Source organism: Leptonotus elevatus, chromosome 20, assembly GCF_054856555.1.
Source record: "Leptonotus elevatus isolate MCC_2025b chromosome 20, RoL_Lele_1.0, whole genome shotgun sequence".
Classification (NCBI taxonomy): Eukaryota; Metazoa; Chordata; class Actinopteri; order Syngnathiformes; family Syngnathidae; genus Leptonotus; species Leptonotus elevatus.
The window spans coordinates 8,506,769-8,533,008 of NC_141258.1; the positions used below are offsets into that span (position 1 = coordinate 8,506,769).

At 40.3% G+C, this 26,240-nt stretch overlaps 4 protein-coding genes across 8 annotated transcripts in view; 3 read left to right on the top strand and 1 right to left on the bottom strand.

The window, feature by feature from the left end:
* Window positions 1–9,638, top strand: part of wnk4a (WNK lysine deficient protein kinase 4a) — a 34,650-nt gene extending 25,012 nt beyond the window's left edge. Inside the window, exons 13-21 of one of the 2 annotated variants that reach the window (XM_086064150.1) lie at window positions 1,251–1,424; window positions 2,372–2,426; window positions 2,513–2,644; window positions 3,483–4,216; window positions 4,917–4,995; window positions 6,778–7,228; window positions 7,413–7,621; window positions 8,150–8,244; window positions 8,326–9,638. In XM_086064150.1, coding sequence (XP_085920276.1) covers window positions 1,251–1,424; window positions 2,372–2,426; window positions 2,513–2,644; window positions 3,483–4,216; window positions 4,917–4,995; window positions 6,778–7,228; window positions 7,413–7,621; window positions 8,150–8,244; window positions 8,326–8,328 — 1,932 coding nt within the window. In that variant the 3' untranslated portion in view covers window positions 8,329–9,638. The remainder of the gene's footprint in view (window positions 1–1,250; window positions 1,425–2,371; window positions 2,427–2,512; window positions 2,645–3,482; window positions 4,217–4,916; window positions 4,996–6,777; window positions 7,229–7,412; window positions 7,622–8,149; window positions 8,245–8,325) is intronic. The other variant, XM_086064151.1, reaches the window with a different exon arrangement.
* Window positions 9,164–11,106, bottom strand: coa3a (cytochrome C oxidase assembly factor 3a). Its single transcript, XM_086064156.1, has 2 exons — window positions 10,824–11,106; window positions 9,164–10,018 (listed from the first exon to the last, which is right to left on the bottom strand). The coding sequence occupies exons 1-2, from the start codon at window positions 11,026–11,028 to the stop codon at window positions 9,921–9,923; spliced, it is 303 nt and encodes a 100-aa protein (XP_085920282.1). The 5' UTR covers window positions 11,029–11,106; the 3' UTR covers window positions 9,164–9,920.
* Window positions 11,107–11,139: 33 nt separating this feature from the next.
* cntd1 (cyclin N-terminal domain containing 1) lies at window positions 11,140–14,532 on the top strand. Its single transcript, XM_086064153.1, has 7 exons — window positions 11,140–11,425; window positions 12,275–12,350; window positions 12,479–12,641; window positions 12,703–12,865; window positions 13,697–13,841; window positions 14,014–14,110; window positions 14,185–14,532. Exons 1-7 carry the CDS (start codon window positions 11,260–11,262, stop codon window positions 14,290–14,292), a joined length of 918 nt encoding a protein of 305 aa, XP_085920279.1. The 5' UTR covers window positions 11,140–11,259; the 3' UTR covers window positions 14,293–14,532.
* Window positions 14,533–14,713: 181 nt separating this feature from the next.
* The window catches only part of tanc2b (tetratricopeptide repeat, ankyrin repeat and coiled-coil containing 2b), an 88,603-nt gene continuing 77,076 nt past the window's right edge, over window positions 14,714–26,240 (top strand). For 2 of the 4 annotated variants that reach the window (XM_086064141.1, XM_086064144.1), the window contains exons 1-2: window positions 14,714–16,435; window positions 19,487–21,096. The gene's annotated coding sequence lies outside the window, so the exon portion shown is untranslated. The remainder of the gene's footprint in view (window positions 16,436–19,486; window positions 21,097–26,240) is intronic. The other 2 variants (XM_086064142.1, XM_086064143.1) reach the window with 2 other exon arrangements.

Genomic DNA, 26,240 nt, shown 5'->3' on the forward strand with positions numbered 1-26,240 from the left:
ATAATCCCTTCTTATTTTTATTCTTTCTATCTTGGCTCTTATGGTTATGCGACTGATTGATTTGTTACCCACAAAATGAGCGGCTGTCGATGGTATCTTGGCACGGCGGGTTGGCGCGGAATTAAGGCGCGCTGAAAGCTACTCGGTCACCACGTCTGCAACAACTGCGCGAATGTGCAGCACACTGCCGTTACTAACCGGGAGATGTTTTTGCCGGGAAGGAGTAATGAGCGAGGAGGAGGAGGACAATTGATGACTGGACACACAAATAGAACGTCCTGTCCACTTCACGGTCACAGTACATTTACTTACGCTCTGCACTTAATGATCCGTTTTGTATGCTCTATAAATACAAATTAAGTACTTTTACAGGAAGAAGCTGGACTTTGGCGATACATGTAAACATTAGTGCAACTAAGATGGTACCAAAACATTTGTACTGGGAAGTGGATGAGGATGAACATGGACAACTGCCAAAACGCATAACATGCTTGGCATTTTTATTAGAAGTAAAACAAATTTACAACGCTGCAAAGTTTTATTGCTTAGTGTTAACGTTTAGCCTTTTACGCAGAACTCCCATGTACTTGTAGGGACTGCATACAGCTTCTAATCAGTGAAAAAAAATACTCATATTTGCTGTACTTGTATGGAGTGCATACACCTACTAGTGGTTAACCAGTTAAAACATGTTTATTTTACCAGAGGAAGAGCACACAACTACTTCTCATAATGTAGTTGTTTATTTCATACAGCTACTAATCAGCAAAGTGGAGGGAGTGCATACAACTAATCAGCAACAAAACAAACATCCACATTCACTGCACTAATAGAGAGTGCATACAAATACTAGTGGATAATCTATTAGAAAAAAACCCATAGTGTATTGTAAGGAACGCATTCAGCCATTAGTGAAGAAACATCCACATTTACTGTACTTGTAGGGAGTGCATCCACCTGTTAGTGACTATTCAGTGGCGAAAGGTCAGTGTATTTTTAACCACATATTTAAAAACAGGGTTGATCAATAAAAGTGCTTTGCAATTCAAGAAAGTTCCATATTTATTGTACTTGTAGGGAGTGCATACATCCACTAATGAGCGAAAAAACATCCATATTTAGTGTACTTATAAGTGCATACAGTTACTAATAAATGAACAATGTTCCCTGTACTTGTCGGAAGTGCATACATACAGCTACTATGGAGTGCATTCATAAGAATTTGTATTTTTTTATTTTTTTTGCTGCAGGTGCACAATGAGTTCATCCTGCCGTCGGAGAAGGAGGGCTTCATCTACCGAATGGGCGACATCATCAAGCGGGCAGAAGCGCTCATGGCCAAAGAGCAGCCGGTGCACCCTAGCGGGCAGCGCCCCCCGCAGCCGGCCTTCCACAGCGCAGCCAATCCGCTGTCATCCTCCCAGGTCAGCGAGAGTTTATTCCTCAATGGCCGCCTGCACCATCGTAATTGTGTATTGTTTCCTCAAAGCCAGTCATGATGTCATAGCATGGGAAGCTCGCGTGTCCCGTGTTTGCATGTGCGAGCGAGGGTGAGGTGGTAGATTTGCATCTGAGGTCAGTTTCTATTCTGAGACTTTTGGGAAGATAAAAAAGGGAGTTGGACAAACTCACCAGACTCAGGATGGAAATAGACACAGACTACAGAGTTCCTGTGTAATTCAACATTTAGAAAAAATAAAAAACTTGTCTGTGATATACAGTATATAGCTGCTACTCAGTGAAGAAACTTAAAAAGCTAGCTATCTAGCAGACTTGTTGCCGGGCAGAATTTGTGTGTCTTGTAGTGTGTAGATGCTAATTGGTAAAGATTCTTTCTTGACTTGAAGGGAGTGCTTACGTGTACATATTCTTGTAGCTAATCAGTAGAGAGATATCCACCATTGTTGTACTTGTAGGGTGTGCGTGCAGATACACATGAATGAAAAACATCTGTTTACTACACCTGTAGGGAGTGCATACAGCTACTAGTGGCTTATCCCGTGAACAAACAGCAATACTAAACATACTGTACAATTAGGGAGGGCATGCATCTGTTAGTGGCTAATCGGTAAAGGCACATCCCAAATTACTGTATCTGTAGGGAGTGCATACGGCTACTAGTGGCTTATCCCGTGAACAAACAGCAATACTAAACATACTGTACAATTAGGGAGTGCATGCATCTGTTAGTGGCTAATCGGTAAAGACACATCCAAAATTACTGTATCTGTAGGGAGTGCATACATCTACTCATCAGTGCATGAAGCCACTTTGCAGTGACATAACATCCATATTTACTGCACGCGTAGGAGTGCATACAGTAACTAAGAAGTAGTTAATTCACTCCCAGGTGCTCTGTCTTTTTTTGCAGCCGGATCTGCACGGTCAGAGCCTTCCACGAACTCCCTTCTCCTCCTCCCTGCCCGGTAAATCAGCTATTCATGTTATCTGTATGACAAGTCAATGATGTCATCATGTTTCACACTTGCATGTTTGTGTGTGCGCGCCTCAGACTTTGCTGTGGCGAACCCATGCACGGAAGATTGCGGCTCGCCTCCGCGTACCAACGGCGACATCTTTGCCCCAAATTTGACTTTGCCCGCACGTCCGCTCGTCCGCTCGCAGTCATTCCACAACGCGCCAGGTAAATATTTGCCTCTAGGTGGCGCCGATAAGTGTTAAACTGGTTGCCAAGTATCAAAAAGGAAAGGAGGAAAAACTGTCGTCTCGGAGATTTAATAGTTTGTACTTGTTTGCCACCAAAATAATCCTATGTTGACCCTCCTTGAGGCAATTAATGTTATCTTTGACTTATAATATATTAAATTCATTCAGTCATTTACTTTTCTTGTGGGGCATGCAGCAACCTCTTTAAGGTATTTAATTGAATTTATAATGTATAATATATTCCGTTCATAGTTATTTGGTTTGATATAATATTAAATATAAACATACAAGTTTAAATATTTTCATTTATTTTTACTGTATTTAAAATACGGAATGTTTTTTAAATATAGTGCATACGTTTAAAATATATTACTGCACATTGAAATTTAATTTTATTTATTTTCTTATTGTTTAGATTTTTGGATTATTTTATTGTAATTTATTTGTTTATTTCTAAATGCATGTCATGTATTGTAAGTTCAGTGGACGCAGATGTAAAGAGAACATAATTAGTTTATGTTTACGTAATGTTATTTAAACAAAAAAGAGCCCTGTGACATTTCCAGTGCTCGCCAGTGGCGTGATGTGCAAATGAGGACTTACCGATACTTTCAAGTCCAAAATGAGTCCCAGAAGCGCACATGGGACACATTTGCGCTTCCCCGGCAAACACGATGGTGACGGAGTTGCAATTACACACGGAACAAAATGTTATTGTTGAAAGAACGCAAAATTTTCACCCCACACGAAGGCTGAGGAAAGACTGTGCGTCTTCTCTTGTCCGTGTGGATTGATTGCACATGTTTGTCTTCCAGGCTCTCCTCTTGCTTACCACCACACCGCCTCCCTGCTGCCCCACTACCACGTGCCGTACATGGGCAACTTCCCGTTCCAGTACCCCGCCAGGCCGCTTTCACCCAAACCAGGAGCTGCGGCGGGCGGCCTCCATCCCCCACTCACCCGCGTGTCCAGTAGCCCCACCTTTCCGTCTGTCCCTTCCCCGGTACCGCCGGGCTCCCCGAACCTCCTGAGGGACAGCGAGAGCCCACCCGGGGTGGCGCCCACCCAGCAGCATCCCGGCATGTGGCCCCCGCACAGCCAGCCCCTCTTCTCGTTGGCGAACGTCATCTCCATGGCCATGAGCATGGCGCAGTCGTTCATCCCTCCCGCCCAGCAAGGGATGCCCTCCTACGGGGGCTTCCACCCTCAGTCGGCGTACCCGTACCCGCCGCACTACCAGACCCCCACGCTGGAGGTGCCTTACCCCACAAACGTCTACCCGAGCTCGGGGAACACACCGCCCTCGGACGGGTTCCCTCAAGGTTGGCGGGACACCACGCCCGCTACCCCGCCGAACACTCCACTGCAGCAGACCGGGCCCCCCGCTTCCTTCGTACCCCTTCAGGAGGGCCTCGGACCCTTCCTGGGCCAGGTTCCGGTCCCATCTCAAGTGCCCAGTTCGACCTCGCTTTCAGATTTCGGACCCTTGCCCAGTTCGACCTCGCTGTCAGATCTCTCACCGTCGCCGACGGACAGTCCGGAGAGCACCGTAAGTCACAATATCACATACTAACACCGACCACTAAAACTCGCTTCAGCTTAGGGATTTTCAGACCTCAACCAAGGTCAAACCGTCCCAATTTCAGAGCCCATTTTACAATTCCATACATTTACTGTACTTCCTGTACTGTAAATTATCACTGTCAAGAAAACAAATATCTCCATATTTCGAGTTTTGATTTTAATCAGAAAAATCAACATACATAAGTATTACTTATCATTTATAAGGCATTAATTTGCGGAGTAACATTTATAAGTTATAAAAGTAATTACTTACTTTATTACTTTTTAAAAGTAAAATTAACTACTTAGTCAAAGTAACTAATTGTAAAATTAGCTACTTAGAAAGTAATTAGTTATTTTTTCTAAGTAGCTAATTTTACAATTAGTTACTTTGACTAAGTAGCAAATTATACTTTTAAAAAGTAGAAGTTGAAAAAGTTACTTTAAAAAAAAAAACTTTTTTAGGAGTTATAAAAGTAAATAGTTACTCAGCAAATGATGGTATTTTTCTATTATGTTCTATTTATGGTGTAAAAGATCTTTATAATAAGTAAAACGATCTCAATAATAAATCCTGGAATTGTGTTTTTCCATGACACCCCCTCCAAAAAGTTTGGAGGAAATTGATGTGATGATTTTAACATCAACGAGAAACTCATTAATATATATTTTCCCCTCCCATCTAGTTATCATCCATCAGCACTCTGTCCGAACTGAACGCCGGAAGCCTGACGGCCCACAAAGTGTCACCATTGATCTCCTCAGGTAAAAAAAAATGGTTCAAATCGTAGTTGTTTGGTTGTAAAATGACACGTTTGTTTGCAGGCTAAATACAAACGCACACGTGCTTGTTTATGCACACACAGTGGCCATTTTGACCGTGTTTTCCCTCTAAATACACGCTGCTTTTGCCTTTTGACGTATTTCCTCCTCCTCGCCTATTGCCCCAGGTGCCATTGCGTAATCTCTGTTACGGTAGCTAATGTTCCGTCCCGTGTGGGCGTAGGTGCCTCTGCCCACCGGCGGCGACCAATGGGCGCCCTGACAAGCTCATTTGCAGGCCTCCCCCCCCTCCCACACCTGTCTGTGTTTCTAGACTCTAAACAGAGTCCCTCTTGTTTGCATGCGGCCAACCTAAACCCTCACCGTGGTTTACTGCTACAAGGACGCCTCGTGGACAGACTGAGACGCTTCGGTCTTAATGCAACACTTAAGAACGAGAGAGTACCAGTAATGAAGCCGCAGAACTCCATAATACAATACCATGCATACACAAATTTTTCCAGCGTGCAGCGTGAAAACATGACCGATTATGATACCGTGTAAACAAATTAATTTCACTAAGTGAAGATAACATTATTAGCATGTAAAAATTATTTTACATACTTTTTTCTTTTTTTTTTATCAAACTAACTGAACTAGCATGTAGCTGAAAGCAATATCAATTACTTACTGTAGAAATAAGTTATATCAAGTTATGTTAATTTTATTAGCATGTAGCTGAAAGCAATACTGATCAAATAGGTTTTATCAAGTTATGATAATTAGCATGTATTTGAAAGCAATTTCTTTTAATTACAGTTCAAATCAATTTATTATTAAACTAACTTTACTAGTATGTAGCTGAAAGCAGTATCAATTACAGTACATATTGTACAAATAAGTTATGCTAATTTTATTAGCCATGTATTTGAAAGCATTTTTTTTTAAACTTACTGTTCAAATTAATTTATTATTAAACTAAATTTACTAGCATGTAGCTGATAGCAATATCAATTACATACTGTTCAAATAAGTTTGATCATATTAGGCAAATTTTATTAGCGTGTATCTGGAAGCAATTTCTTTTACTTACTGTTCAAATGATTTTACTATCAAACTAACTTTACTAGCATGTAGCTGAAAGCAATATCAGTTATATACTGTACAAATATGTTTTACCAAGCAGATGCTAACGTTATTAGCATGTAGATTAAAGCAATTAATTTACATACCATATAAATTAATGTGATCAAACAGATGCTAATGTCACTAGCAGCTGAAAGTAATACGTATTTCATTGTGTAAAAATAGTTAGCATATAGATGCAAACGTCATTAGCACGTTGCTAAAAGCAATATAGATTACAACCGTGGCAAAATTTAGGAAAATAGTGCTAAAAAGTACACGTGAACTGTACACACTTTGAGAATCAGCGGATTAGATACTGTACAAATGTATTTTGATCAAACTGATGCTAACATCATTAGCATATACCTGAACGAATGATGGCTAATGATGGTAGCATTAGAATAAATTAAAATATATAATTTTTTTCCATGAGCCACCCTCTGAGGAGCAATGATAAGCTAGTCAATCCATCGTCAGGGGATGATTGATTGGTCCCTTGTGCTCACTTGACTGATTAGATCAGAAACTAATCACTCCTGATTAGCGATGCACAATCACGTCAAAAGCCCGCCCACATGTTCCTACTCACGGACTGCGTTAGAAGCAATACACCAAAAGAAAAGCCAATTATGAAGACGACTTCCTTTTCCCTGACAGGAGGTCTGGCCGCTCCAGTGACGGTGGGTCGTTTCCAGGTGTCGCCCATCTCCGACGTGCCGGTCGCCGCCTCGCTGCCGCAAGAGGGCGTGGGCGGCACCGAGGATGGGCAGGGAGAACCCGAGACATGCCCGGGTGCCCCCCTCCCCACCGGGGAGGAGGAAGAGGAGGAGGCGACAGAGGAACGTCCGAGGTCGAGGAGACGCGGGCGGAGGCGGGCGCACAGCCTCAGCCTGATGAGCACGTCCGCCGACAGCGGGCTGTCGGTGACGGCGCCCGAGGCGGAAGGCCGGCTGTGGGACGGCGCGGCCGGCAGCCCGCAGTATGGCAACGCGCTTCACCACCTGTGGACCATGACCTACAGCCACAACGCCTCCTACATGAGCAGCGACGACTCGGACAGCGACGACGACGAGGACATGCTGGACGAGCTCCAGGAGCTCCGAGAGAAGTGAGTAACCAAATTTTGGTGACGGATGTGTTTTTTCAGTTGTTACAGTCTGCTGGCATTGGGGCCAAGTTGGGGCAGTGTAATAACAACTTACCTCAAACTTGACCTTTAAATTCCATACAGCAAATTTATCCAGATATCCGTCGCTATTTGTCAGCCATCTTGTGCATTCCTGTGGTTGCAGACATCTGTCGGAGGTTCAGGAACTTCAAGTGGCGCAGAAGCGGGAGATCGAGGATCTGTATGAGAAAATGGGCAAGGTCCCGCCACCGGGCATTCTTTCACCGGCCGCCATGTTGTCCAGCCGCCAGCGCCGCCTGTCCAAAGGCGCGGGGGGTTTCCCGCCGTCGCGGCGGAACAGCCTCCAGCGCTTGGACATGCTTCCCAGCCAAGGTGACTCATTCAAACCCAAAAACGTATAAATGTTTTTAATACTTTGTCCGTCACTCCCAAAAACGTATTTATGCGTTTTTTGGTGTTGTTTTTCATGCTAGAGAATAAAGAAGGCTTTGATGCAGCTTCTGACCTGAAGAGGTCACTTAAAGCAATGGTAGTCAGCCAGCAGGTGGCAGCAGAGTATAATAGATCAACTAAGGCCATGTTGCAAAAAAACATGGCTCTTTTTGCCAGTGTTTTCAACAGATTTGTGAATAATGATGAAATTAGCTATATTCTAATGCAAATTGCTGCAAAACGAAAACAGATACAAATGTACTTTTTCCCCCCTGATGAATTAAGAGACTCTAATCTATCTTTTGGTAGGTTCCATGTTTTTATAGCAATAGAACACAATATTCTGTGGGCCTTGCAAAATCCAGTAAACCAGTCGGGAGCGAAGGGGGTTGCTTCAGTGAAAATGGCTGGGACTGAATGAGTTGATCAACATTTTAGTCATTTAAATGTATACTTTTGCCATTCCAGGTATCATCAGAAGAAACTCTCTGGGAGGAAGCAGCAGCAGCTCTCAGGACAAACCCAGCAAAGGCGTCACCTTCGCCTCAGACATCAGCAGAATGGTGAGTCTGCGTGTCCGTCCTTCCGTGCATGTCCTCTTCCTGTTTGTCTGTCTCACAAGCTTACTTGCGTCTCATTCCTAGTAACGAACTCTCAGCAAGCAAATGCTAAACATCCGGACTACCTCATCTGATAGCGTCCCGAAGCAAGAGACGGTTGGGGTGAAAAAAATGACGCGCTGCCACAAATCCGACGGAATGTGAAGGAGTTGCTGGGAATAACAATGTCACACCTGCTCAGTCAAGAACTGCACAAGTTGATTCCACGCTGCCGCAACCGTCCAATTGCATTGTACAGCACAGCATATTTGTTTTCCTTTCCATTTTGTTTTGACGCCAGCCATCTTGCGACAGACACAGATGACAAACTGTGAGATGGCTGAAGACAAGCAGTTGAAATGCAGACCTCCGCCACGGGGCGAATAATTACAATTTTTGGATGAGCGTCAACGAAGTTCAAAGCGTGGAAATCAAGCGTGTTTTATTTGCATTTTGGTTGAAAAATTAATTTTGTGCACAACCACATTTTGGATTTGTGTACTAATTGTTGAACCTTCAGGTCGTAATTATTAATCATTATAAGTACATACAAATATGACAATGAAACTATCTACAAATATTTTATTAGTGATCCCAAGCCTGAATTTGGTCATGAATTCAATTGGGGGGTGGGGGTGGGGGTGGGCGGTTCGAATTAATTCCTTTCTTCACTAATTGTCTAGGTCAAATTATGTTTCTACAACCATATCGATATATTAAGAAATCTTATTGTGCAAAAAAAATGATTGCAATTCAATGATAAATGAAGGGAAATGTGAAAAATGTGTACAGGAAAAAAATCGTATGTGCTCTTAATCTTCTCGCTCCTTGGCGGAGGTAATCAAGCCAGTATATGATGCAAAAACAAATAATTTCCAATATGTTATACTACTACTACTACTGGCTTTTCTTTATTGTACATGTTTGTATATACACGGTAGAGTGCATTTATAGACTGTTTACACAATTAGTCTCACAGGAAAAATAATAATAATAAAAATAAACATTTTAGTTTTAGGATAAATCGATCAAGCACCTCATGCACTTTAGCATTTTCATTTAACACACTTCTTGTCGGTCAAACTGTGTTCATTATTAAAATAATAAAACAAGGGAGAATGTCCAAGCTGTCAATGTGCCTTAGCAAATGTTCACACTGGACATTGAAAAAAAAAAAAAAAAAAATATATTCAATGATTTGCAAAATAAACAATGTGCAATGTAGAATAAATGTACAATTATGCTGCTGCCATCTGTGCCTTTTCCCTCCTCTTTAGAGTCTTATTTTGTATTTCTCCTACATTGGATGTTCACTCTAGTGGATTTCCCAGCTCAATAAATACTCAATTTAAAAACAATGACCCAGTGTGTTCTTTTGCAAAACGAAAATAAATCTAGTTTATTCTATCACGTCATCAACATAAATACAGTTATTACAACCATTTTGTGTTGTTTTAAGTGCTGTCGTTTTGCATTGTCTGCTACGGCAGGTCACTCCAGATCTTGCACAAAATGGCTGCAAAAATCACAATTAGTTTCTTCAGGGAAGTCCCCACCAACGATAAAAGAGTCCAGTGCTGTCTGAGATGAGCAAAGAAAGCTGGCCGTGATGTCGATGGAGGGTCTGGACTTTGGACCACTCAGTTGGCGCCAGTCTTTGGCAACTGGGCACTCTTTGCCTCCTCGTCCATCTCGTCCATGATGAACTCCTGTTTGATGGAGTGAAACGTGTAGCCGTCTATACGTGCGAGCAAGCGGTTAAGGGAAGTAACAAAAAACGTTTCTTTTTAAGAATTTGGAATAACATAATTAAAAACAATAACACTAGAAATTATATTTAGATCCAATGCAACAGGCAGTATCAAATGTGTCTTTACATAGATAATGCTCATTTTTGATTGACACTTTTAATGAGCTATTAATGCAACCCCATGTTTACGATTGTATGGAACTACATACTGTTCCTAATATTGTGTCCCTTTTATGGTAGAGAAATGATACAAACACAATAATCATATATAATCAAATATTTCTAAAATTATTAAAACAAATTTAAACAGCAGAGTAAAATGAAATGGATTTTTAGGTAAATAATTAAATTTCGTGTTAAGTCATTCACTAGTAATAATAAAAAGTAAATAGCTAATTAAATATAAATAATACTTTTTCAAACAAAATAATTGTGTCATTATTGCCAGTTACCACAGATTACATATATTCATTGGTTACATCACAGAGACATGGACATCCTGCATATTTTTCTTCCTGTACATTTTATTTTAATAAATCAATTATTTCAGTTGATAATGGATTTTTCTTAAATCAATTAATACATTTTAATAAACCAATTTGAGGATTTTTTATTTATGTATTCCAATTGTCAGTATTTCAAACATGTATACTCATGAGTAGTCTATCATTTAAAAACATAAAATGAAAAAAGATATCTGATCTAATTTACGATTTACTTTACTCTAAATTTTGTTAGCCGTGAGGTTACTTTTTGCGTTGACGTTAGCAATTAGCATTAGCAAAAAGGATACAGATCCCCAGCACTAGCGCTCCAAGGGCGACTCCGACCAGTGCGTTCCGCGTCCGCAATTTCTCCGTCCTCTTCTTCCACAGCTCCAGTTCCGCCTGCCTCATGGAGAACAACTGCGCCCGGGACAGACTTTCCGTAGTCCGGTCTATCCTGGTTGCAAACGGAGCGTCGGATTGCATCGGTGCCTTATCTGCCATGTCTGCCATATGTATGTATCCAGCTGGTTGGATAACCTGTTTGTTTCGCAAGTTTCCGTGTCACTACAAAATGCTTCCCCCCTGATACACATAGCGGCGTCAAAGTTCCTATGACATAAACTCAAAGGAAACAGCGCCATCTTGTGAAACTACCATAGAAGACTAATAAACTCCAAACTACATTAATTAACTGGCAACAACATTTTAAATACGAAGTGCCCGACAATAGGCAAACGATAAATGGCGTCGGCGAGGGATGATATGGCGAGTCCTCAAAGTGTAAGGTTTCGACAAGCCTCGGCCGATATGCTGACGGACTTTCTTACCAATCTCAACGAGAGAAACAAAGATAACCTCCGCAGTTTGTCCACCTGCAGCGGAGGCTTCAAGGATAAACAACTGTTTGGTAAGCGATAGCGCTAGAAAGCGAACGTTTAAAACGGCGAGTAGCACCTTCGACAGAGGATTCTAAACTGTAACTACTTTTCTCAGATAATTTGTGAGTTAAGTTAACTGTTTTTTTTCCCCCCATGCTCAAATTTGCCAAAAAACGACAAATTAGAGGCGGGGTAACTTTGACGTCATTTCAGTCGACACCAGGGAGCGGTACTGTATAAAATGATAGCCTCCTTAACTGATAACGGGTGGATTCTTCTTCTTAATTCTTCTTCCACATACGCAATATTAAGTGTTTAGACTCGTGAGAGAACAGAATATATTGCAAAGAAAAATGTAAACTTGACTTGTGCTTTCAGTATTTGAAAGCAGAACTCCAAGGCTCTTTAAAACGTCGCCTTCTCCCCCCACCTTTTTTTTTGTGAAGAGGCACAAGATTAAATGAGCACGATTTTAAAATAAAATGGCAATAATCCAGTTTCGATTTTAATGTATTATTTATTTCCCTCTTCCCTCAGTTATAGGAAGTTCCAGATACTAAAAAAGCTGTTAAATGTTCAAAATGTCAAAACTTTATGGAACAGAATCCGGGAAGCCTCCACATTTCCATCAGTCTACGCACAGCCGATAAATTTGACTTAAGACCCTTTATGACCTCTTATTTTCTGTAGTGCATTCCTGCACTGTATGTTGAATTAGTACTGTGGTAATAAGGCACTCCTCAACGGCAGCGGAACAATCAATAACACTCTGAGAGTTAATGGCGTTTCATTCCATCAGCTGCCTCCGCATGTACTGTGCATAATATTTCCTTGTTGTTATATCTCAGCTCCCTTTGCTGACACTCATGTTTCCGCAGAATACACTCTGCTGATGTGTGAAGAGCTCCGACTGGACCCGTCCGTCGCTTACCACGCCATTGAATTACTTCAAAGGTAAGAAAAGGCGGCCATTTTTGCTGTGTCGTTGGGTTTAAACAGAAGTGGCAAAAGTACTCGCAAGATGTGTTTAAATACAAAATACTGATACTTGAGGGCTAAAAGGTTTTGTTTGGGAATCTCAGGTTCATGGTCAAGCACCTTACGCATTTGCTGACACCCGAAGGTGCTAGCAGGGCGGAAGCGAGGGCCCGCGAGGACGCTGCGTTCGAGCAGATCCGGGGGAATTTCGCCTTGATCGTGTTTTCCTGCGTGCAGCTGGCCAGCAAGTTGTCGCTACACACCCATGTAAGACAAGAAATGACCTATGACCTCAATCACACCTCCTAAACACTCCCTTTGTTTTCAGATCGTCGACATCAACAAGGCCGCGTGCTTTCTGCGCTCGGTCGGCCTCGACTTCTCCAAGCAGGCTGTTCTGGAATCGGAGCTGATGGTCCTGAAGGGCCTGGAATTCCGACTGCACCCTCCCAACCCCTTCGCTTACGTGGAAACACTCCTGGAGGTGCTCGGTAGGGCTGGGCAGTGTGGCTTTTAAATAAAATCCTTAGAAATTAATATAGCTTTTTAACTCATTTGCTCCCAAAAACGTATTCATATTTTTTTTAATGTTTTTTTATGCTAGAGCACACAGAAGGCAGCCTCTGACCTGAAGAGGTCGCTTGAAGCAATGGTAGTTATTACAAAAAACGGTCAGCAGGTGGCAGCAGAGTATAAGAGATCAACCAAGGCCATGTTGCAACAAGCTCTTGTTGCCAGTGTTTTCAGCAGGTTTATGAATAATGATGAAACGTTTTTTTTTATGGGGGAAGGCTTTGATGCAGCCTCTCAACTGCACACAACGGTTGAAGCAATGGTAGTTTTTACAAAAACGGCCAGCAGGTGGTAGCAGAGTAGAAGAGATCAACCAGGGCCATCTTGAAAACAAGCTGATTTAACCACAGTTCTAAACAGATTTGTGAATAATGATGACACTTAGCTCTATTCTAATGCTAATTGCTGCAAAACAGAAACAATTTTTTTCTCCTGATGAAAGAGACTCTAATCTTTATTTTGGTAAGTTCCATGTTTTTATAGCAATAGAACACAATATTCTGTGGGCCTTGCAAAATCAGTCAAAATCCAGTCAAATAGTCGGTAGCAAAGGGGGTTGCTTCAGTGAAAATAGCTGGGAGTGAATTGAGTTGAAAAATAGTCGCTCGAATTGCTAGAAAAGTTGCTAAGTTAGCTATTATGAATGTGATTTTGTTTACCATCTATCCTATCTTATTAGTGCAATTAACGCGAACTATGGAAGCATGCAAAGTTTTTTTGTCCCAGATCTGATCTCCCCCCTTCCGCAGGCCACAACGAGCCGAACGCCCCAATTGAGCGCCTGCACCACCTGTGCCGCCACGTGCTCCAGTTTGTCAGCTTGCAGCGCGACGCGCTTTACGACGCCCTGCTGGCCGTCACCACGCAGTGCCACCATCCTACCGCGGAGCAGAGGTACTCTATCGCTTCTTCTCTTTTAGAACATTCGATAGACTGCCCAGAAAATGCTTCTGCGTTGGCTTTTTCGTCAAGAAGTCATGCTGATCAAAAACATTTGTAGTATTGACCTCCATTTTATGCCTAAATAAAAATGATAATGAGGACAATAAATGAAAATGAACACCAGAGAGAAGTTTGTAGCGGTGAGAGAAGATTGCATGCTGCTGGGCGTGGCCGTGATCGCCGCTGCCGCCTTCATTCTCCACGTCAGAGACTGGAACCAGGTGATTTTTTTTTTTAAATCCCCCTTGAAATGGAGTCGCTGTCGTGTCTCTCATCGTTTTACTTTGCGGTACAGGTTGTGAAAGAACTAAGCCACATCACGGGAATCTCCACCATCAGCATCAGCGACTTCGCCCGCGTCACGCTCGTGCTCATCGTCGGAACCACCAGAAATGGCCAGTGAACTTTAACTCATTCACTGCCGTCGGCGGCTATAGACGTCAAAAATTCATTTGAACTATTTCTATTAGTTTGGCAATTTTCCCACTTTTGTTAACAAGAGTATGAATACCTAGAATTGTTTTTATTGTATTGGAACAGATATAAAATTTGTGATTAATCGTGAGGTAACCCCTAATTTTTAATAATCTTTTCTTTAAAAAATAAAATAAAAAATAATTAAAAGATTAAAAAAAAATAGGGGCATCAGGCAATTAATTTGTTTTTAATCGTAATTAATTACATGACTGCACTAGTGCAGTCATGCGATTAATTATGATAAAAAATTCTAATCGCCTGACACCCCTAATTTTTAATAATCTTTTCTTAAAAAAAAAAAAGATTATAAAAAATTTAAAAAATATTTTTTTTAAAGAAAAGATTATTAAAAATTAGGGGCATCAAGCGATTAAAATTTGTAATCGTGATTAATCGCATGGCTTCACTCGTTAACTCACGACGAATCACAAATTGTATATGTTCTAAATGCCTCCCCCCCCAAAAAAAAAATATGTTAAACTAATAGAAAGAGTTCAAATCAATTTTTGACGTCTATTGCTGTCAATGGCAGTGAATGAGTTAATGGTCTCTTATGCATTTCTTCTGAATAAATCTCTCACATCAGCAGCAGCAGCAACAGTGATTGGTTTATGTCACTTTTGCTTCATTGGTCAGTCTACATATGAATAATTTCATGCATATTTGTGATTGTTTATTCTTCACGAGAACCGTTTACAATTCATTGAAAGTGCATAAAATATGATGCGTTAAGTGGCCCATTCGTGGTGGCATACGTGAAGGCACGCCAGGGGGTACGTGAGATATTAGAATATAGTTCAAAAGTATATATAAATATTTCAGTAAAATATAAGTTCATAAATAAATGTTATATTAAATAGGATATTTAATTTCAGTGTCCTAAAAACCCAGCATCTCCCCATACCAGAATGGTTTGACCCTACTTGTCATATGCCTTATATATATACTTGAAATCTTTATTTAAAATTCAGTGAATTATTTCTTTTTGAGAACAGACCGTTACTATGAGCCCATTGTTGATAATAATTTAATTTATTTATAATTAATATTTATAATCAAATGATTTTTTTTATTTTTTTAAATATCTTTTAATTTCTAAATAGTTCAAGAGAACACATAAATACAAAGAGAGTTTAAAAGTTTACAAAAATCAGACAATGATGGCACAGCACTCGGTTTTAAGTCTTTTTCTTCTTTTCTCCAATCAGAAATGCTTTGGGGTGCTTGGCTGAAAAAACATTTATTAAGAGCCGCATCCCAATACTTTTGCCTGTCGACCGTACCAAAGCCAATAATACTTTAGGAAAGGAACCTCATCTTAAATAAACCTTGTGCAGTCTCCCTAGTGACTCCACGGCCTCCAGGTGGTCTCTCCACCGTGGCGAATCATTGAAGTGGCAGCCCGCTCCCGCCGCCGGTCACGCCGCAGGTTAGTCTGAAGACAACACGGCGAGCCTTGAGCTCCATTAGTTCCAGCGTAGCGCCTGACTCAGCCACAGGTGGCACGGCGTTACCCTCAGGAGGCTGAATCATGTCAACTCTCGCACTCTACCGACACCATTTGCGCGTCGAAATTAATTCAGTGGGTTTTTGAAATTTGCCTAAGGTGTATTACATCTTTTTGCCAAACTCTCACATATGGCACAATAGAGTTTTCATCAATCAGAACATTAAGATTTCAATAGCTAATGCTCCATTTTAATATTAATGTCAGCAAACTACAATATAGAAGGCTACATAATAAAAGAAAAGTTGACAGGTGATTGCATGAAGCCTTAACTCATTCACTGCCATTGACGGCTATAGACGTCAAAAAATCATTTAAACTATTTCTATTAGTTTAACATTTCTCATTGTAGCTGGAGCTCACCCCTGCGCCAGTCACTGGCAATCTGTGCCTCTGGGGAGCTGATTTTCTCGTACAGGTTTCTGCCGTCCTCCTCCTCGGAGTGGGTGGTCCTGGTACTCCTGAAAGACAAAGAATCCGAAAGACGATTACAGGGCTATGTTACGTCATGTCAAGTCCTGTTGCATGGCCATCATCACGCTTTTGCTCCATGATGCCCAAGGTACATGAGAAGAACCCCAGTAAATCAGATTAGCTCATTTTATTTTAGCCAGCAAGACAGTTAAAAACATGACAAATTGTGTGGCATAAACTAATAATAATAGTCACAATCATAATAATTATAAAATAGTAAAAATGTTAAATGGAGAAAAAAATCTTTAAAAATAAATATTACGGCATATAAAAATTACGTTACATAAAATGATTAAAAAAATATATTAAAAATACAAAATAAAAATATTATTAAATACAAAATATTTACCACAAATGAATAACATATTAAAATACCAAAAATGTTTGAGTCAACAAAATACTCAATACAAAAATCAATGGACAAATTAGTCTAATACATTTTTTAAATAAAAATATGATTTAATCTAATAAAAAAAAAAATATATATATATATATATATTTTTTTTTTTAACTCATTCACTGCCATTGACGGATATAGACGTCAAAAAATTCATTTTAACTATTTCTATTAGTTTAACATTTTTCCCACTTTTGTTAACAAGAGTATGAAAACCTAGAATGGTTTTATTGTATTAGAACAGATATAACATTTGTGATTAATCGTGAGGTAACCCCTAATTTTTAATAATCTTTTCTTTAAAAAATTTTTTTTAATAAAAACATAATTAAAAGATTAAAAAAAATTAGGGGCGTCAGGCAATTAATTTGTTTTTAATCGTAATTAATTACATGACTTCACTAGTTAACTCACGATTAATCACAGATTTTATATCTGCTCTAAATGTACAAAAAAAATGTCTAGGTTTTCATACTCTTGTTAACAAAAGTGGAAAAAAATGTTAAACTAATAGAAATAGTTAAAAATGAATTTATGACGTCTATAGCCGTCAATGGCAGTGAATGAGTTAATATGATTAGATTGATATATCGCCCCTAAGCCCCCTCGCAGCACATTTTTGTCCTCATGACACCGTTTCCATGGTGATATAAGCCCATGCCTGACATGAATGTTTGACCGCGGTGAACATTTAGCATGTTATTACAGAGACAAACGTCCACAGGGAGTCACCTTTTGACAAGGGCTGACTTGAAAACACTCACTGTATGTCTACGCGACAACGCTTTTTTAATCTGGCACTAAAACAGACACATCTATCAAGTGTTATTTATTTTCATAATTCACTACAAAAGTTGAATCGCGCAGGGGAGTCGAGTTGAGTTGCATGGTAACCACGGCGACCTGTACCAACATCCTTCATGAGCGATCCGGTTTCCAGGGGCCTCCGTCGGGTATTTCTCATTAGGGAGAGAAAGTATTTTAAAGAACAAATATGTCCCGTGTGGAGTTTTTACAAACACACACACTGTTATATGGCTTCAGACTAAAGGTTATATTTAGCGACATTGCTTACAAGCTGACCTGTGTATACTAGCAAATACAATTGTGTCCCAAAAGTCACAATTACACACTACGCAACTTTTTCTGTTTCACTTCAGGTATCCTTGTGAGACATGTAAGGCCATCAGAATGGGACAGCTTTGGCGTTGCGGTTTTGTAAGCATATCATTCCCTTCCCCGTGGCTCCGCATTTGACACGAGAGCAGCGTTACAAAATTGCCACCTGGAATTATTCTGATTCCTACTGCTGCTCAGCGCCAGTTTGCGACGCTTTGTGGCCGTCACACTGCTTCTGCTCGTAACACAATTCAGTAAAAGTCAGGTTGTTCGCCTGAAGTTGGTACGAGTAAAGCTTTAACACTCTGCAAAGCAGCCGGTGGGCAAGGGCCACGGGCAAGCGAATCACTTGCTAGCATAAACTACAACATCTAAGCTGTCAAATGCCGATGGCCTCGTACATCTATCCAAATGACACCTGAAACGAAAAAGAAAACATGAAGTGTATCGAATTGTGTGTATTGTTCAAGTTAGTATAAGCTTCTATTGCTATCTTATACCATTGCACACTAATATCAACATCACCTCAAAATTATTGTCAATAATGTAATATGCAAAAAAAAAGCTAATTTATTATTATATTGAATACGTTGCCAGCATTCAGCCGTGCTCTAAAGCAAAAGGCCTGTGTTAGTTCATCTTTCCAAACACTTTTCCAAAGGTCTTAGAGTCATGAGTGATGTCATATATAAATATATATAAATATACCTCCAAGCTTCTTTCTGCAATGAAACATTAATGTTGATTTCTTTTAATTAAACAAGCCTCCTCATATGTATGTAACCTCACTATTTCCACTCCTAAATGTTTAAAAAAATATATATCAAAATTTTCAAAATAAGTGACAATTACGCCCCACGGATACCGGAGAACAGGGACATGCGGTCAGGGTAGGCAAGTGAGGCAATGCCGACCCGCTGCTGGCCATTCTCTGCATGTAAAATTAAATTAAAAAAATAATTACAGTGATTACATTAAGTTATGTTCCGTTTGAGTTCTATTGTCCGTGCTTCACATTGATTTTCTTTTTCAATCCAATGATTATCAGTTATTTCTTTATTAATAGTTGAATGTGTGTACTTCCACAGGTAGATGGACCCGCTAATTATAGCTACTTTATGATATCTATATTTTTTATTTGATTCATTATAATAAATCAATTCAACTATAATCAATTTACAGTTTAATTACACTTTATTAATCAGTTATTTAGTTTTTTTTTATATTTACAAAATATGTAAAACGTTTTATTTTACTATTTTTTTGTATTTAAAAAACAGTTGCCAATATATAGAATATAATTAATACATTAAAAAAGGTTTGAGCAAAATTAGTCCAACAAACATTGATAGAATATTCCACAAAAATGTCATCAAAATACATCCATTTATGCAGTCAACTGCATTTGCTCTAAACTATAATGTATGACTTTTTAATCAGAACCCAATAGGAAAAAAGCTTTAAAAAAAAATCAATTCACTCTTCTCCGACTATCTACATTTGATTTTCCATCGTGTACCTTTGACCCCTCCTGCTTTAAATTCATATCATTCATCCAATTTACTTGTGAATGTGTGTGTGTTGCTGTATGTTAATCACGTGCGCTTTTACCGCATCTCGAAGGCTCTAAGCGTGCCTGATGGCTTTCTAATCATATTGACCGAGGAAGAGGAGCAAGAGGGCCGTGACCGGCGGCGACCATCTATCATCTCACACGTCAAGCGGCCGTCTGAAGGGGGAGGAGAGGAATTGAATTGTGATTGACATCCACCGGTGCTTCCCTTTAATAACGATGAAAGAGCGAGGTATGAGTGCCCGCTTGCATCATGCATAATTCAGCACGCGAGGCCCGTTTTACATTCCCGTCATGTTGGAGCCCCTGCTTGTCTTTTGTGGCCTTTGAGCATCAAGTGGCTTGCCAGAATGAAACGTGCAACTTGAAGAAGTCAAAAGTAAGTCACTTAAAGGAGACATGTTGTTCTTTTTCTCTCTCCACAATTTAAAACTGTTCCTTGGGGAAGATCTTAATGGCATGATTTTGTCAAAATACACCAGGGATCAATAATTATAGACATTAATTCTAAATGGTACATACAGGTTTTGGAGCGACAGATGTTGCCCTCCAAGTGACGTCAAGCCACGTTCTGCACTTGTTTCAACAGCCTGGCTTTGAAGTAAAAGTGCAAGTACTACACTGGCCTGCCAGCAGTCCAGACCTGTCTGCCATATAAAAATCGCAAAACGGAGCCCCCCGACTGTTGGGTGAAGTTGTTCATTAGGTAATAATGGGAAATAATTCCACTCACAATCATATTCAATGATTACTTTACTTTATAAAGTTGGTCCGTTTGAACATGCAAACATAGCTCAGTGATGCACTTTAATGTTGCGCCTAACCACCACCATTTCATTTCCACACGGTCGCATTACATTGGGGTAAGTACAGACTGACCATCCTTTTAAGCACGTGATGAGACTGTTGAGCTGCACAGAGGTTATCAAACAACTCTTGATAGTTGTAGTGATTATTATTGATCATGATCATCACAACTCTGCATATACAGTAAACATGACTGTTCATCATATCATTCACATTCAAGGTTTTGTTAAATAAATTGCTCACATATAGGCTACAAATGTTTCCCAACACACTCACAATACAAGCAACCCCTATGAAAATCTGTCTAGGATATTTTGTCATGTCTCCTATGCAGTATTTTAATTTGAAATTGTCGCTTAGAGGTCTTGTTTTGAAAGACGCTACCGGAAGTGGAGCGTGACAGCTGCTGGTAATTGACACGTCGAAAGGAGGAGGAGGCAAGTTCTGTACGCAGCACGGTGTTGTTGCGGCGCTGCGTGGCACTGCTTGCCCGGGACTGCCTCTGACTGGCGACCCACCACCACCAGCAGCACCTACGGCGCACATGGCCAGAACCCTGGCTCCGTCCGCGGGGCTGAGCTAGCTGCTACGAGCCGGTCGGAGAGGCGAGCTCGACCACCGACAAACGCCTAATACCCCCCACTCTCCCCCCTTCAACCGACCTCCCATGGGTGTCGCTGCCGGGAGCGTCCTGACTTGTCGTCCGTCCGGTGCGGCAAACCACTGCAGAGTCGCTCGGCTCGGGCCGCTGGAGAGCTCGTGTGACGGCCCGGGAGCTGGGCGAGAGGACGCGGCCGCCGATGTGATGAGTCCGGCAGCAAAATAAAGGTCCGAGTGTAGGAAAAGCCTCCAGGTAAGCAAAACATTTTTTTTTACACTCCCAACTTCCTGTCTCTAATGTGCATATTTTTACAACTGAATACAATAGAATAGAATATTGCTTGTATGTGTTCACCCTCCTAGTAGAAAACGACCCCCCACCAATAATGCATTTTAATGAGGAAGCATGCCCCTTGTAGATAATAACAAGCACATTTTTTATTTGGTCTGCACAAGGCAACATGTGTTTTTTTACATTGGGTACCTCTGCAATGCATTGTTGTTTTATACACGCACCCCCCCCCCCTCTACAACCCCCCCCCCCCCCCACACACACACACCCACACATCCTTTTTAGATTAAATACAATTCGTTTTCTAATGTGACTGACAGTGTGGTCAACTCTGTCTCTTATAATCGTATGGAATCTTAAAAGGGCAGCATGGGGAACTAGTGGTTAGCACATCTGCCTCACAGTTCCGCTGTCCTAGGTTAGAATCTCGACTTCAGCGTTCTTGTACTGCATGTGATTGTGTGGGTTCTCCTTCATCCACATTTCGAAAAAACAAGAGTTTTAGCATCAATGAAGATTCCAAATCATCCAAAGTCACCCCCTAATTAGAACACTATAGAAAATGATTTGTGGAATATGAAAGGGCAGCATGGTGAGCAAAGTGGTTGGCACGTCTGCCTCACAGTCCTGGTCCTGGGTTCGAATCTCTGCACTGGCCTTACTATATAGAGTTTTCCTGGTCTCCCCATAATAGTAGAAAGTGGAAGCCAAGAAGCTGTTGTTACTTGTTGAGTGGCTGGAGGCCAACAAGCTATTATGTGACATCTGCTCCATCCTTGCAGACGTGCGCTTTAATAGTATGTTGCAACAAAGGCCTGCTAATCAGCCTAATGAATGCCCGCCGCATCCCGGACGCTCATTTTCTTTAACTCTTAACGAGATTTTGTCCGCCATCGCGTAGGTTTTTACGACAAGAATGTATTTTGCGAGCCCCCATGGCTGTGTTAAAGCCGCCATCAGAAAAAGTAGGTCTACGCCGCCAAAGGTGGTTCTCGGCTGTCAGCGCGAGAGATAAAAGACAGTCGGGCCTCAAAGGGTCCTCTGATCACATCATGTGTTGGTTTTACTTATCTTCTCAACCCCTTGTCGTCTGTATATGTGCTTTTCCCATTGTGCTGCTTTTCCTCTAGCTAACGTTTTTATCTGTTGGTCAAACGCAGGGTGACGACAAAGCCTCGTTTTCCACTGGACATGCCAATACTGTCATGCCACAAGGTTAAAAAAGCAAACAAATCTAGTTTTAGATTATGCTACGCTTCCAAAGCTGGAAAAATCCTCATACAGTAGAGCTAGGCTGTACTTTACTGTAGCTTTTCCCACAAAAATCAGATTTTCAATTTTAATGTCGACGGGTGAGAGTTGTTCGAAGCATTTCAGAGAGTTGAGACGGGTGGGGGTGCCAGTGTTGGAACGCGGCCATCATAAACGTAAACGACGCTCATGTGGGAAACCCGGAAGTCGTAAGTCCGTGGCATCTACCCCATTAAAGGCTTTTTGTATGGTCGGGGTCTCGGCATGAGCCAAATTGTGATGAGGGATTTGCGTTGTCTCCTAACAAATAGCTATCGCCACCTAATGGATTGTAATGCACATTACAGCTTTCAGTAATTTATTGAATCACTTGGTCCAGGTTGTTGTCATGTAAAAGTACCGTTTATTTATTTATGTATTTTATTATTTAAAAAAAATTATATATATATTTCTAAGAGCTCAGTATTGTTCATTCGGTAATTTTACTGATTTGACATGTCATCATCATTGCTCTTTTTATTTTATTATATTTTTTTAAATTTGTATTTTATTTTTAAATTAATTTTTTGTTTGCATCTCATGTCACAGCTTCCATGCAAAAGACCCGCTTTTGTTTTGTGAACTTGCATATTCTTCATTTAATAACCTCAAAATGGCGACAAAAGCAACATGTACATACAGAAGTCACACACAATGAAACGGGATGTGGTAACTCAGCATTCAGTGCGTATGCTGCCGTATAGTCTTCGCTATCCAGCCGGTATTTCCTCTTTTATGACAATTTATTGAAGCCATTCCCCTCAAAGTGCATTTTCTCTTCCCTAATTTGACACCTGCTCCTTTTATAACTGTAGCTTCCGTCAACATCACTCTACAAGCGCTGGACAAACCTTTGGGATCAAGGTCCACATTTATTTTTAAAAACTGGTAGATGATACATGGGCCATTTGAATATAAAGTAAAAAAAAAAAAAAAGCAAACTATATCAGCAATATGCAAAATAGTTAATCAATGAATCCAATTGTATTATGATCAAATGTTTTATTTTTTTTTAATTGCTTTAGATAGCGCTTAAATAATGAAAAACGTCTCAAGGGCCTTCACAGGAACTCTCCTGTTTTTTTCTTTGATACAACAAATATTTTCCAGATGCTTCCATGAGTTGTATAATGTTTGCAAGAAAAAAACCCACAACAACGTGTAGAAATGGGGGCATATTTGCATTCCCTTTTTAGACTTTTGCGTCACTTCTGGGTCATATAAATGCAATGCAACAGTATCTTACAAACAGTAATATCAAGACTGAACTGTTTATTATTTATTATTATTATTATTATTATTATAGTTTTTTTTATATAGTTTTAAACTTTTAATGGATCAATTTCACCCACAAAGCAACAAGAGAATAATCAATTAACCAATTAATGCAACAAATGTAAATATTATTACATGAGTCTTAATATTGTAAATACCCAGCAGGCCTGATTAAAGGACAGAACCTAACCAACTTCCATGAAAGCAGCATGGCTCTAAATTTATTTTATTTTTTGCCTCTCCAGAAGATAAATGTAACAAAAAAAAACACCATGAAACATTTTTGGATTGTCTCGAGAGTTCGCCGATGCAATCATGAGTGGATGAGACGGAGTGGGTACTCAAGAGAAATCCAATTAGTGCCTCATCGGCGGTTAACACGCAGCAACGTACCGACGGATAATAACCACAGTGCAAAAAGTTTGAATCACTTCCAAGTTTGTATGACGTATCATAAAAAAAAAAAAAAAGAACTGTTTCGGGTTGTTGCTCACTTTTATCAGAAATGTGATTGCTTCCTGTTGTGGACTTGAAGTGGAAAGTCTTTTTTAGTACGTACACCACACCTGCACCAACTCATGAGATCCAATACAAGATTTATCACTCAGTTTTGGTAAACAGCTGTATGTAAGTATGTGAAATCTACCCCCCTGCTTTCCAAAGAGGCCTTAAAGAAGAAAAGTGATGTGAGGAAGGTGCTTTAAAAAAAGAAAAAAAAACTTCAGTTTTTTAACTATATTTCACATCCACCTTGTTGTCTGTTTCTCATCAGAAGATCTATTTTAAGCACAGCCTGCTAGATCACAGCGCGCCGCTGTTTCCGCCTTCTTCAATACCCGCGAATACAAAGAGACGATATGTCTTGATGCTGAGGCCTACTTAAGGTTTTTGGAACGGTTATACAGTTACCTGAATGGATTTCTTCAACAATCTTGGACACACATGAGTCTGGTGTAACAAAACAAAGTATGATTATTGTTAATCAGTGATGGGCAGTGAATTTGTTTCCTAGGCCTTGGGTGAGAATTTAATATAATTATTCACACTGATGATATGAAGTAAATCGGGGAAAATGTGAATTACTGCCTCTAATTTTATGTGCAGGCAATTTAAAAGTTTTAGCTAAACATAGATGATTAAAAAAATGACTTTACAACACTCTACTAAAAAGAGTTTTTTTTTTTTGGTAAGGAAATTAAATACCGACATGCACAATTTTCTGGGAAAATTCATGTTAGAATGCTCTATACATTATTAAATGAAGCACCAAAGATGCATTCAGGGCTTGTGCGGTGAAATGAATTAGTGACCTACATAAGCCAGAGGAACATACTTCTTGGAATGAAATATGGAAAAATGCAAAGCAGCTCTTCTTTTGTACAAAAAAACAAACAAAACAATATAAGATTCTTACGAATATATTACACACTATCTATCATAGCTCCATAAAATATGCCTGTAGGATGATAGTAAATGCATTAATGCAGTGTTGTGAAGCAACTCGACTCCGTTTTGTTTTTGGACCGTAATTAAATCAAAGCTATCTCGTAGGGCATTCTACTTACACCACAAACATCTTTCTCTCCTTATGGATACAACAATGTAATACTGAATAACTGTATCGCTGACAAGACACCAACCTGTAATGAATGATCACTAAGTAATGGAAATGATTAAACTGGAAACAGTTCTAGACTGAAAAAACCCCAAAACAATGCTGAAACATGGACGTCATTTGAACTGTAGTTAATGATAAATAGTACTTCGTTTTTTTCTCCTGTTTTGGACATCTGCAACTGATTTTGTTTTAATTCTATAGCTGATTGAGCGAGCACTTCAAACGCCTCAAAAAAAAACAAAAAAAAAAACTGGAAAAAATACTTGATTACTAAAGCCCGTATCCCACTGAGGGGGCGAACGTTTGTGAGTGTTTGCGAAGGTAGCGAATTTGATTTCTCGACAGGGTTCGTTCAAGGTCGCAACATTCGCTAGATCTTCGCCAACAGTTTTTTCTTGTCGCAAGAAAAGCATAACAACAAACAAGCCTGTTTGATTACTCGCTTGAAATATAACTAAAAATGAACCAAGCTTTTCCTTTACCGTTTAGGCGGCATACTAAATGGGCCTGAATGAACCGCGCCCTCTGTTGGTGTTTTGCAAGTCTGAATGCGGAATTACAGCGGAATGCCATTTGCTAGAGTCCGGAGCACAGCTGCTGGCTTAAGTAACACAAGTCAGCCTGCTAATTTTGACCTCCACCGAAGTTATTACTACACGTCTCACTGCGTTTTACATACCGGACTCCTTCCCCACCCGCCTCATACATTGTAGCCTTAATGAAATCACGTTAATCCCTTTTTCCTCCCGAGTGGTGTGAGCATTCTGTCTTTTAGGCTGTGTCCACTCATGGTGGGGGCGTCCTCCGCGGGGACCCGCTTAGCCTGTTAGGCAGCTGCTGGACTCGGGCCCAGCTGCTGTGTCGGTCTTGGAGGAAAACCTCCCCGCTGGAATTATGGCAATAATGTCAACAGCTTTGTATT

Bases quoted from the DNA above. Each gene is read 5' to 3' on its own strand.
- coa3a (XM_086064156.1), bottom strand. From the start codon at position 11,028: ATGGCAGACATGGCAGATAAGGCACCGATGCAATCCGACGCTCCGTTT. The intron at 10,019-10,823 runs GTATCCTTTTTG...TCGCACGTATAG, and splicing joins AGCGCTAGTGCTGGGGATCT to ACGGCTACACGTTTCACTCC.
- cntd1 (XM_086064153.1), top strand. From the start codon at position 11,260: ATGGCGTCGGCGAGGGATGATATGGCGAGTCCTCAAAGTGTAAGGTTT. The intron at 12,642-12,702 runs GTAAGACAAGAA...CTTTGTTTTCAG, and splicing joins AGTTGTCGCTACACACCCAT to ATCGTCGACATCAACAAGGC. The intron at 14,111-14,184 runs GTGATTTTTTTT...TTTGCGGTACAG, and splicing joins ACGTCAGAGACTGGAACCAG to GTTGTGAAAGAACTAAGCCA.